Below are 12,452 nucleotides of genomic sequence, written 5' to 3'. Positions count from 1 at the left end.
TTTAACATTACTGTTTTTGGAAAAAAACACAAACAAATAATTCTTGTTGTGGCCGTATGCGTATGATTGATAACATTCAAAATCTGAAGAACAGAAAGTGGTTGTAAACAAATTATAAACACTAAAATTATACATTCAATCTATATTACAATATCTGCGCTGGACTCTGGTCATTAGCCTCTAGATTCGTTTGTTATGATGGTCATATGACTGCATTTCCCAACATGACAATGCATATGAAGAAATGAGATTTGAAAGAAGAAAAAAATAATTAAAATGTGAACTCTAAGAGCCTACTCTTTTGGTATTTCAAACATCTTTCTCCACATATGAAACCTTAAGCTCATTCAAATGGTTATAGACCGATCTATCTATTATTGCTGGTCTAATGAACTCGCTCTAAAAAATATTGGGTAAAAGTGAGGGTAATTATGTGTCCAACCAATATTGGGCATTTCTTTGGGGCATTTTTATTTATCCAATGTGTTGAAAAAAATTCCCATTCTAAAGTAATTGCAATATTCCCGTATTGGGTAAAATACTGTCCCAAATTGGTTGGACACATAATTATTCTCGTGGTGGTAAAAATTTTACCCAATATTTTTTACAGAGCTGATCAATTAAAAGAGACCGTAGTTGCATGAAACAATGCCTTCTAGATGCCTTCTAAAATCAGGAAATTGGGCTATGGACACTGACGTAGGCCTTTTGATAAAGATGCATGGAAGTGAGGGGGAAGGGGGAAACTTGCCCCAACCAGTTTCAAGAAAAGACATAGAACAACAGAAGGAAAAGAATGGAGAGAGTTGGGAGGGTGTCAGCGGATTGTCTCGCTTGTCGATTTTGCTTCTCCAGCCCTCTGTTGTTTATCTCGCTTCTCGCTATCTCGAACTCCAATATGAGGGTCTTGCTCATATTACTTTAAAAACTAGATAGAAATGTGTATTTTTGTTTGCTAATTTATTGTTTTATTCATTTATTTATGAATTCAATTGAGCGCAATTTTGTAATTTAAAACTTTTTTAAAACAAATAATTCTTGTTGTGGCCGTATGCTCATGATTGACAACACTCAAAATCTGAAGAACAGAAAGTGGTTGTAAACAAAGTCCTAGATAATTGTGAAAACCAATTCGATTAAATCCACGTTTTATAAATATCAACAGTACAATGCACCCAAAATTCAAAAGTTCACAGCGAAACATTATGTCATCATTGGTGTCTGAGCTTACAATCAGAGCAAAGAGTCCTGCAATTGTTCAGTTTTCCCAAGATTGAGAATTGCAATTAAGTAATTGCAGTATATACGGTAGAGCAAGGCATTGATATTCCAACAAGTAAAATTCAAGATGCAATTCGGTAGTGTGCCCGTGACAAGAGATATTTCTTGTCACAGGCACACTGGTATCATTTTAGAGCAATATCGAGTAATGTATATTGACATTATATTGGTAATTTGTTAAAAAGTTACTTTTTCCATAAAACTTCAAAGATGGCCGTCATAGTAGCAAATTCTTAATGGTCATCTGCAATGAAAACGTATAAATTAATTCGCTAGACACTTTAGGTTATATATTTTTAGTGGTTAAAATGTAATGATACACCGGAAACCGGCTATTTCTAACTCAACTATTTTAGAAACGTCTGTAAAAAAAATGTGAAGGTGATTATAATCCAGGTTTGCAGGGGGAGGGGGGGGAGCAGGGGGCACTTGCCCCCCCTAAATTCCTCGTAGGAAAAATGCTCTTTTTCAAAATGCAATGTGCCCTTTTTCTAAATGAAATACCGTTTTAAAGTAAAACATTTTATTTCAGGTTAATCACAATTGTTTTTGGCTCACGCTTCGCACTCGCATCAATTATTGTTTAGTAAGGTACTCATTCTGTCCTTGGTTACAAAAATCCTTAGAATGTCAATTTTTTGGATAGAATATCACATTATTTTGGCTCGCGTTTTGCGCTCGCATTAATTATTGTTTTAATGTACTATTTTGTTCTTGGTTACAAAAAGTGCTTAGAATGTCCAGTTTTCAGATTGAAAATGACAAATTTTTAGCTCGCGCTACGCGCTCGCATTATTCGATTTGTGAGATATGTATCCTTTTAATCAGTCACTGAATACAGTCCTTATCAGGTCCCTCTTTGGTCAGTATATTGAAAATTTCAGCTCGCGCTTCACGCTCTCGTCAATTCATTAGTTAGATACACAACTTTTTCATGATATCAAAAAATGCTTGGGTTGTTTAAATTTCATGTCATATTAAATGAAATGTCCAAAAGTTTGAGCTTGCGATTCGCGCTTGCAACATCTCGCAAGGATGCCCTTTCAACAGCAATTAGTGCCATAATTGACCAAAAAACGAAATTCACAACTTCAGATTTAACCATTTTTCAAAAAAAACTGAATATATATCTTATCTACCATAAATAATTTCTAAAAGGCTTCGTTCAATTTAGTTACTACGAAGCACGCAACTAGTTCACGCAGATGATAATCTCATGGTGAAAATATCCGTTTGCACCAAAATGCCAAGAACAGGCATCTATGAGAAGGCAAAGGGGTGCTGTTAACACACGACAGGTCCTTCTTAGATGAAAGTGGCACAGAACACGTTCATGGGGGGGGGGTACCTTTCTTGCGTAAAAAAAACTTTCTCAGTGCTTTAGAAAGTGGTGGGTGGGGGAACTGTGCCCCGGTCCCGAGGAATCGCCGCCCCCGTTAAAAACATGTTCTTGTCTGTGTTGTACGTATACTTTTTTTTAAATCAATTATGACTTTGGTAATTGTGTGAAATGGAAAAAAAACGAAATGAAGAATGAAGATTGGGAGAACTGGTGACATTCAATTCACAACACATCACACACACCTTTAAGGGAATCAACACCTGTAGAAAAAAAATCAATAAATTCAATCCGTGAAATGGGTGAAAATATGGAATTCATGTTTTGCTGCTCCGTACTTTACAGGTGCGTGAGTAGGAAAGAAAGAAAAGAAAAGAGACTTGTGTAAGAGAGAGAGAGGGAAAGGAGTGAGAGAACGTATGTGAGAGAGAGAGAGAGAGAGAGAGGAGGGGGATAGGGAAAATAGAAAGAGGTTGTAAGTTTGAACAAGTAATGAAATTAATTGTCTTATTATCAATTTACTTTTTTCTTTCAGCAAGTTCCACTTGGACTTATGCAGGAGCTGGTGATACCGGTAAGTATACCTAACCAGCTACAAAATTATGGAAACAAAATTTAAGAAGAACTGAAATAGATGAAGAAGAAGAAGACAGTGTGATGGCGGTGGTAGTCTTGGTCATGTTGATGGCAATGATGATGATAATGATGATAATGATGGTGATGAAAATGAAGATGACGACGATGATGATGATGATGATAATGATGATGATGATGAATGTAATGATGATGACGACATGGTGATAGGCCTTATTGATGATGATCTGAGGGTAATGTTGTGGTGATGATGATGATGGTGGTGGTGGTGATGGTGGTGGTGGTGGTGATGGTGGTATATCAGGATGTACACAGAAACCAAAGACCTTTAGACCTATATTTAATCTCTTTTATCCAGATCAATCTTTTTGGAAAGACATTCCTGGATCCTTCTGCGATGGCTCATCTCAATCACCTATCAATATCGTCACAAAGTGGACTCGAGATATCGAATATACCCCATTCAATCTAGAGTCTTATGAAGATGTCACCATGGACGCGACTGTAGAAAACAACGGCCATGCACGTGAGTCTAGATATAAGATGTGCCACGCAACTTCTGTCAGGATATTGATTGGCCCAATTACATATCATGAGTACCATGATAAGGGGATGCACGTGCGCAAGACAGAGATTAGCAATTCTGCGCAAGCATATTTTTGAGAAATAAATTAGCTACGTCACATAAGTTGCATAAGTTGCTATTATTCAAAGGTAGAGTTCCCAATTTTATGCGATACGGAAAACGGAAAAAAAATTACGGATAGTAGAAAGAACACGAAATTCATTGAATTTAACAAACTTTTATTTTCAGCCGTCCGAAAATGTAAATAGGAAAAGTAAAGTTTGAATAATGAAAATAAAAGGAAAATCAATTGCAGCAAAACTGTGCATAAGTGAAAAACTTTGCCACCAAACATAATGATTGGCTGTGTATAGAATGTGTCTTCCAAGCTGTATCTGCATGACAACGTGGTCCTGAAAAGCGGGGGTACCGGGGGTACCCTCAATATTTTTCTAGGGGTGCTGCGTATGTTATACACCATATGCCACCATGCATAGGTAGCGCCCCTGGAAATGAGTTTGCTACGTATGTGTTAAAACGTAGATATTTTATCATAATCACATTGGCGGCGGAAGCCCAAAAATCTAGGGGGTGTCCACCTGAAATTTTGGATGGACACAGGTAAAAAATTGGACAGCGCCCCCAAAAAAGGTTATCAACCTAAATTTTAGGAGTGGCTAATAACAATTTTTTGACAAGCAAAAAAAAAAAAAAAAGTCATCAACCTAAATTTTAGGGGGGGGGACAACACACGTTTCAGGGGGGGTCCACGTCACTTTAGGGGGGACGCTGGACGTATCAAAAAAAGATTTAGGGGGGCGGTCCCTCCACCTAAAATTTAGGAGGGACACGTCCCCCCCCCCCCCGCTTCCGCCGCCTATGCTTAATCACCTTCATTTTGGAGTGAAAATCTTGGTTTGTCTATCCAAAGCTCTCTGGTAAGAAAATGGTAGGTCTATATTTTCATTCTTCAAGATGACAAGATTACTTTATCAACTATAACAGTATAACCAGGGGCGGGTCCAGGATTTTCCAAAGGGGCACATTTTCCCGAGGAAAAAATTTAGTAAAAATAAAAGTTTTCAAACCAAGAATAAGGACATTCGTTTACGAAAAAATGACAAGCAATTAAAATAAAAGTTAATTGTGCCTCTCAAGGAAGGGGAGGGGGGAGCACGGGCCGGCTTCCCTGGATTCGCAAGTGAATATAACATTGACAAATCATAGAAAATATATAGATATAATTATTTTTACACCCAAAACAGTTTAGTTAATCATAATTTCAATCTTAACTCTACCGGTCATAACATGTTAACATCAACCTCATAATTATGATAAATAACTTTACGAAAGTTTCGATACTCATCCCCATTAACCTTTATAACAAATAGAAGTAGATAAAAGGGAATAAAAACTTTGCGATTCAAGATAATTTTGAAAGACTCCTAACGATTTCTGATTAGTAAATCTCTGAATTATTTCATTAAGCTCACAATCATATATGTATAATGGGTTTGATTTGTATTAATGAAATCTGTTTTGATAATACACTGTTTTATTTATCTGAATATTTTCTCTCGTTTTCCGTTGTATACGTTTGCAGAAAAGATAAAAACAATAATTTAAGCATCGTTTGTTGTACTTTTCAATTTAATGAACCTTTTTATTATGACGTCGAACTTAAATTAATTCATGATACCTTTTTTTTAATCTGTTAGTCGAAGTGGAAATCTCTGGAAGTGACGATACAGGTTATTATGATATAACTGGTGGCGGACTGACTGGAACGTTCAGAGCATACCAGTTCCATTTTCATTTTGGTTCCACCGGAAGGCAAGGGTCTGAGCATACTATTGATGGGGAGCGTTATCCCGCTGAGGTACGGAAGTCGATATTTATTCAGGGCCCAAACATACACTAGCGTACAGATGGGGGCATTTGGGCCCTTACCCCCTCTCGATGAACATGATGAAGAAAAACAACACATTTTAGATATGTTAGGGTAAAATATCATTTTTTTCCCCTGGATATTTTGTCAAATCTTTCATAAAAGTTTAAAAGGCTGATTTGTTTCTTGTTCGCTTTGTTCATGTGCGCCTATTCAGAACCCCCCCCCCCCCCCGTGTGCCATGTTTTGACCCTCAAATTACGTGAATGATCACCTTCCTGTCAACATTTACAATCACTCCATGCAGTGTAAATGTAATCACTGTACATGTAAATATAATAAACTATATCTATAAATATACTGTTATTTAATTTTCCAACCCTTCTCTGAACATTAAATGTACGAAATAGTGGGGTATTGGTTTTCGAATAAACGAAGCCAGCGAGCTTAAAAAAAATGATGAACACAATATGACAGCGCGAAGCGTGAGCTGTGTTTTATTGATCTGAAAGGGGGACCTTTCACGCACCTTTGATGATTACAGATTACAAATTCTGACAAATGGTTTATTAATGTTAGAGTAAGAGAAATGACGTTAGATCGAGGCAGAATTCAAATAAAGCTATGAGGAATATGTGTATAATAGTGAATGGTACGAAGGCTTTTAAAGTAATAGATTCCAACACACATTTGGATTTGTTTAATGGACACATGCCGCCCCCCCCGTGGCTATACCTGCTAATGTAATGGGCATCATCTCAAATTGATGTTGAAGATGTGTATATATACCATGATACCAAAAGTATTTTTTTTTTGCTTGTTCATGTTGGTTGTTCATAAATTTTCGGTATGGTGTAAAAACCATGAAATTTAATCATTCCTCGATTTACGAAACATAAGAAAGAAGTATGAATGATTATTTTTAAGTTGTGTCCCCTTTTTCTACAGATGCACATCGTCCATTATGATACAGCATATGACGCACCCGGTAGTGCTATCCAGCATAAGGGGGGTATTGCAGTACTCGGATTCTTTCTAGAGGTTTGTAATATTCAATTACTTATGTTTGTTGACAGTCATAACGTCTTGATTTCATGTAGACCTGCAACCCACCATCCAATATGCACGTTTCATATTTCAATGATTATGATGTTCATGGTCTTGTCAAGGTAGATTAGCAAGTTGTATACACTCATTCAGGGGCGGTATCAGTGTGTTTTGATGGGGTGGGTGGGGGGCGGCAGGCAAGACCATACACAGGTGATGTCCTTTGGAGTATTTTGAGTAACCCAGTCAGCCCTTCTCCTGTAGTTCGATCCGCCCCTGTAAAAACTCTGTTGGCACTAGCGTATCTACGGGGGGAGCAGGGGGCATTCTGCCCCCCTGACGAGTCACAACCCATGCAAAGGACGTATCCCTGCCCCCCTGACGAGCTTGAAAACATTTTTGCCCCCCCTGACAAGCTTGATTACCTATTTTGCCCCCCCCCCCCATGAGCTTGATGACCTTTTTTATTCTTTTTTTGCTTGTCAATTTTTTTTCTGGTACGATTGAAGACCTTTTTCATTGAAGCCCTTTTTTTTGCTTGTCAAATTTTTGGGCGGACGAATTTCGAATTTGCCCCCCCCCCCCTATGAAAAATCCTAGGTACGCCACTATCTGTTGGTCAGCCGTATTATGTACGAAAGCGTAGATAATGTACTAATTTGCATCATCCTCAACCCTCAAATTACAATGAATTATTTGAGAAGGGAAGGGGTGTTACTGCTATGTGATTATTACTTTTTGGTGAAACATTACCATCATCATATCTCAAATTACTACCAGTAATGAATAATAATAACGATCATTATTATAATTCTATTAAAATAAGAATTATCATGATTATTCTCATTCCCATTTGGACTTATACATGCATACATTAGCATTAGTGTATAGGCCCTAGGCTTTAACCAGCGCCCCTTTCAACACCTTTTAATCCTCTTTAATTTGTTATCTGTTACATTCATTTCAAAGAGGGGGAGGGGGGGGTTGCTCTCAGATAATCAACAACAGATGCAACGGAGCTGAATGAATAACCAGTATTGCACATCCGATTTACACTTGACTGCGTTTAGCCTTAAACATGGGAAAACGAGAAACCAACGACATGCAACATTTCACTTTGAATTAAAATTGTCCAGGCTATTAGTTCCCATATATAATGGACCAAATCTTGTTTTTCGATATAAATGTTTTTATGGTTTGGGGGTGTTAATTCCAAATCTGAATGATATGCCACTCTCGTAACCTTGAGCATTTTCCGCATATTAGCAAAATCCATTATGGCTGCCAAAATATGAAAATTACATATGGAAATTGCAAAAATTTGAATATCAAAATATGTCTGCAATTGTGAAGCAGGAGTAAAGAAGTGTCTGGAAACATGCTTTCTTTTGTCAGTTCTCATATTCAACATGGCCACCACAGACCCTGTGCACAATATAAAAGGGTAAAACATACGGTTCTTATAATCTTAATCGAAAAAGTATAGTTTCCCCTTTCGCGGCGGTTATTTTGGATTTCAAAAATACAGCATTCATCACTTATATGGCAAAAGAAATTATATATCTCGTTAGAAAAATATGTTAGAGAATATATTTCATTCTTACATCATAGGAATTTTGTAGTAAAGCAAAGCCAAATGTTTTCAAAATTATATCCCATTCATATTGTTCTTAATATAATTAGAGGGACGTTTGACTGCCGTTTGGAATATTAAAATACAGCTTTTTTTAACAAACATGATGTAGGTATATGATAATTTATATTTCGTTGATGGCAATGATTGTTTTCATATAGTAGCTTATATAGATCAAAATTACATGCATTAAAATTATATAGTGCTCACTCTTGTGAAAATTATGTTCTGCTTAATCTGAGCACTAGCGTACCTACGGGGGGGGTCCAGGGGGGCAGTCTGCCCCCCCCTGACGAACCACAACCCATGCAAAGGACGTATCCCTGCCCCCCCCCCCGAAGAGCTTGAAAGACCTTTTTTTGCCCCCCCCCCCCCGACGAGCTTGAAGACCTTTTATGCCCCCCTGACGAGCTTAAAGCCTTTTTTATCTTGTCTTTTTTTCTGGTACGAAATCCTTTATTTGTGATTGAAGACCTTTTTTTTTTGCTTGTCAAATTTTTTTGGCAGACGTTTTTGCCCCCCCCTCCCGTGTGGAAAGTACGCCACTGAATCTGATTATGTTAGTGGTCTGTGGTAACCATGATCTGAACATCAAGGAATTAAAAAGAAACCATCATAAAATATTGTATATATATGTTGGTCAAGTTGATCCTTATTGATAAGTTATTGTATAATTCAAACAATAAAAAACGAAAGATTAGTGAGTGAGGGACATCATTGACTCTCTCATTTACATATCACGGTGTTGTGCATATAAAACTGTTTTGTGAAAAATAAGCGAAACTTTATTAAATGTCATAACTTACTTATTTTACATCCGATCTTGATTAAATTTTCAGTGTTGTGCTCATTTTGATTTTCTTTATTTTTACTTTCTGGGGTGGACATGACCTTCAAAATTTGAACATCAAAAGGAAGGGAGGGGATGTCAAAGCAGGTGCTCACACGTCATCATTCGGCATTTTCTCACTTTTATTCTTTCCGTTCTTTTTTCTACACGTTGTGACAAAGAGGGATTGATTATATGGCAGATATGAGCGTCATAATACAAACCTCATTATTTCATTGTTAAATTATCAAAATCCGCGCGGGTGGTAATGACGACAACAACTAATTAATATTGCCGCAATTATAGTTACCCTAAACTTGACAGTCATTCATTATTATAACAATTTTAGATTATAATTCTAAAGTTTATGGCTGATTATTGGAAACATCGACGATGCAATAAATCATATTTTTTCTCCCGTTCTTTCTGTAGGAAGACGACGAAGATAACGAGGCACTTGACAATATACTGGATCAAGTTAGTCATATTGTGCAACCTCGTAAGTATTCACTTTTCGGATGGGGAGGGGGTGCCTTGTACAAAAATCCCGCACACAATTTTCGATTAAAAATCATATTGCTTCTATCATCAAAATTATGTAAGGCGTGTAAATTTATCATCTTTAAATGTTGTTAAAATGCTGAAATTTGGCAAGTGGAACTTCTCATTCTCATCGACTATTCTATCGTTTAATTGTTTAGTGATATACATTCATATTCTTTTTATAATGTCATTTCATTATGGCCCCTTAATTTCCTTTGAAATTTATGCTCATGTTATTCTACAACGGAAACTACCTTTTATGGTCGATCACTACGTTCCAGGGGCGGATCCAGCCTTCGCCAATAGGGGGGGCCCGGAATTTTTTTTCAGCCATATTTTCCCCGATCGGCCACTCGAATATGATATTTGCCGGGATTTTTGGTTTCTTTAAAGGGGTAGTCCTATTAGTCACTTCTTAGCTTTATTCTTATGAATAAACATAAATATATAATACCATAATCATTATTTATATAATGCGAGCGCGAAGCGCGAGCTATTTTTTTTGGGAATCTTATGTACTTTTTTCTAAAAGTTTTGAACATTCTGGGCAATCCTGAAAAAAAGATGTGTATGCAAGTGAATACGAACGTGAAGCGCGAGCAGAAATGAACTGATGGAAAAAGGTACTGTTAAGGACTTGCTTGCAGTTAGCCAGGAAGACGTTACATATTTAAAAAATCAAATAATGCGAGCGCGAAGCGCGAGCTGAAATTTTTTGACATTTTTACCTATAAGGAATGGAAATTCTAAGCACTTTTTGTAACTTAACAGAATAGGTATATAACTAAACGATTGGTGCGAGCGCAAAACGTGAGCAAAAAAATTCGTGATTTAGACCTACTGAACGAGACACTCTATTCAAGTTTTGTAAATCATGAGAAGGATGAGGAAGTGGGGATCTTCCTTACATTAATAATGCGAGCGCAGAGCGCGAGCAGAAAATTTTTATATACGTTTTGAGCTGATCGAAAACGTATTTGTTATGGACTGCTTGAACTTAGCCATGAAGACATAACATATTTCAACATTCAAATATTGCGAGCGCGAAGCGCGAGCTGAAAATTTTTGACATTTCTACCTGAATAATGGAAATTTTAAGCACTTTTTGTAATCGTGGAAAGGATAAGACAAAAACTGAACATCATTGATGCGAGCGCGAAGTGCGAGCGGAAAAATTCGGGACACTCTATTCATGTTTTGTAAATCATGAAAAGGTTAAGCTATTGGAAATTTTCATACATTAATAATGCGAGCACAAAGCGCGAGCAGACAATTTTTTTTTATATTTTTATCTGAAACTGGATAATTATTTAAATGGAGAACAAGCTGCGTATCTGAATAAACGTGTGTTTGAGATATCGACCTAGAATTTGGGTATTCTAAATACCTTTTTTTATCATGAAAATCAATAAAGCGAGCGCAAAGCGCGAGCTAAAAATATATGATATTCAGATCTGAAAAGGGGTCACTTTAAGCTCTGTATTGCAAGCACTTTGTGGAAAAATTGTGAGGTGAAAAAGGATCACAGTTAAAACAGAGATGATACTTTCAATTACTTTGAGTTTTGACATAGGACCGGGATATTCTATAAGGACATTATGTCATCATAAGAAAATGATGACTATCTTCCTATTTCTCTTCCTAAGCATGAGAGCGCAAATATATGGCATGAAAACTGGACATTTAAAGCACTAATTTATGAATAAGATGCATGAGCTTCACATTTTTCAATGCGAGCGCAAATCGCGAGGAAAATTTTATGATTAATTGTCATCAAATGGTGATTTTAAGTAGTTTGTTTTAGAATTAATATTGAGATATACATAACTCACTTATCAAAAACGCGAGCGTGCAGCGCTAGCTGATACGTTTTGACAATCTGACCTAAACAGGGATATTTTGAGAACTTCATGGAATACAGGAAAATAATAGGTACCTGACAAATCAAATTTTGCGAGCGCGCAGCGCACATTATTATGAAAGATTTCTACCTAAATGAGACAGAAAATCGTGTACAACTCTTGAACGCACACACAGGTCACGGAGTGACCCTGAGTGCAAACAGCTGACTGTGTTACAACTTAGGGGTGATACATTTTCACAATAGGGGTGAGGCAAACTCACTGGAGGGACTTTAATTCACTTATAACAAAGAAATGTGTACTACAGTACTCCTGTTGAATGCTCTGATGGAAATTATATGAGTTTCACATTCATTTGAACGGGAGGACAAGATTATTGTATATATCGAGTGCATTATGCATAAATCATATACCATTGCGACCCCTGCCTGGCCGATGGTCCAGGCATGACGATCCTGAGTGACGTCACCGATAGAGACCTCAAATGCCAGGAGAGCCTATTCGATAACTGACTTCATCTAAAAAACACGTATTGAAGATAACATCCAATGGGAAAATGGCTTTCATTTTCATGAAATATACATTCCATTCTTCAATAAATCTTTAACCCCGTCGTTAACTGCCCATTCATTCTCGAGCAATGGGGGGAATGAATACAGAGTGTCTCAAAGTTTGTGTGAAAAAAGGTGCATTTTCCATAGAACTTCTGCCAAAAAGCAATGCGTAAGGGAAAGATTAGCCCCAAAACACGAATAGATGAGTTAATCAAATGGGATGAATCATGAAAATCAGTGAAATATAGTTTCTCCTGTACTCATTACTGAATACCCCGACTTGATACGATTAATTTTTCCCCCTCTCCATCAACTTT

General features: G+C 37.0%; 1 protein-coding gene across 1 annotated transcript in view; it reads left to right on the top strand.

Moving 5' to 3' along the window:
• Window positions 1–12,452, top strand: part of LOC121406596 (carbonic anhydrase 2-like) — a 36,232-nt gene that overhangs the window by 18,469 nt on the left and 5,311 nt on the right. The window contains exons 2-6 of the mRNA XM_041597606.1: window positions 3,156–3,194; window positions 3,573–3,740; window positions 5,498–5,658; window positions 6,616–6,708; window positions 9,609–9,675. Of these exons, the coding sequence (XP_041453540.1) occupies window positions 3,156–3,194; window positions 3,573–3,740; window positions 5,498–5,658; window positions 6,616–6,708; window positions 9,609–9,675 (528 nt within the window). The remainder of the gene's footprint in view (window positions 1–3,155; window positions 3,195–3,572; window positions 3,741–5,497; window positions 5,659–6,615; window positions 6,709–9,608; window positions 9,676–12,452) is intronic.

The sequence above is a fragment of the Lytechinus variegatus genome, chromosome 1 (assembly GCF_018143015.1).
Source record: "Lytechinus variegatus isolate NC3 chromosome 1, Lvar_3.0, whole genome shotgun sequence".
NCBI classification, from domain to species: domain Eukaryota; kingdom Metazoa; phylum Echinodermata; class Echinoidea; order Temnopleuroida; family Toxopneustidae; genus Lytechinus; species Lytechinus variegatus.
The sequence above is the reverse complement of the archived record's forward strand: the minus strand, read 5'-3'. Positions and strand labels throughout refer to the sequence as shown.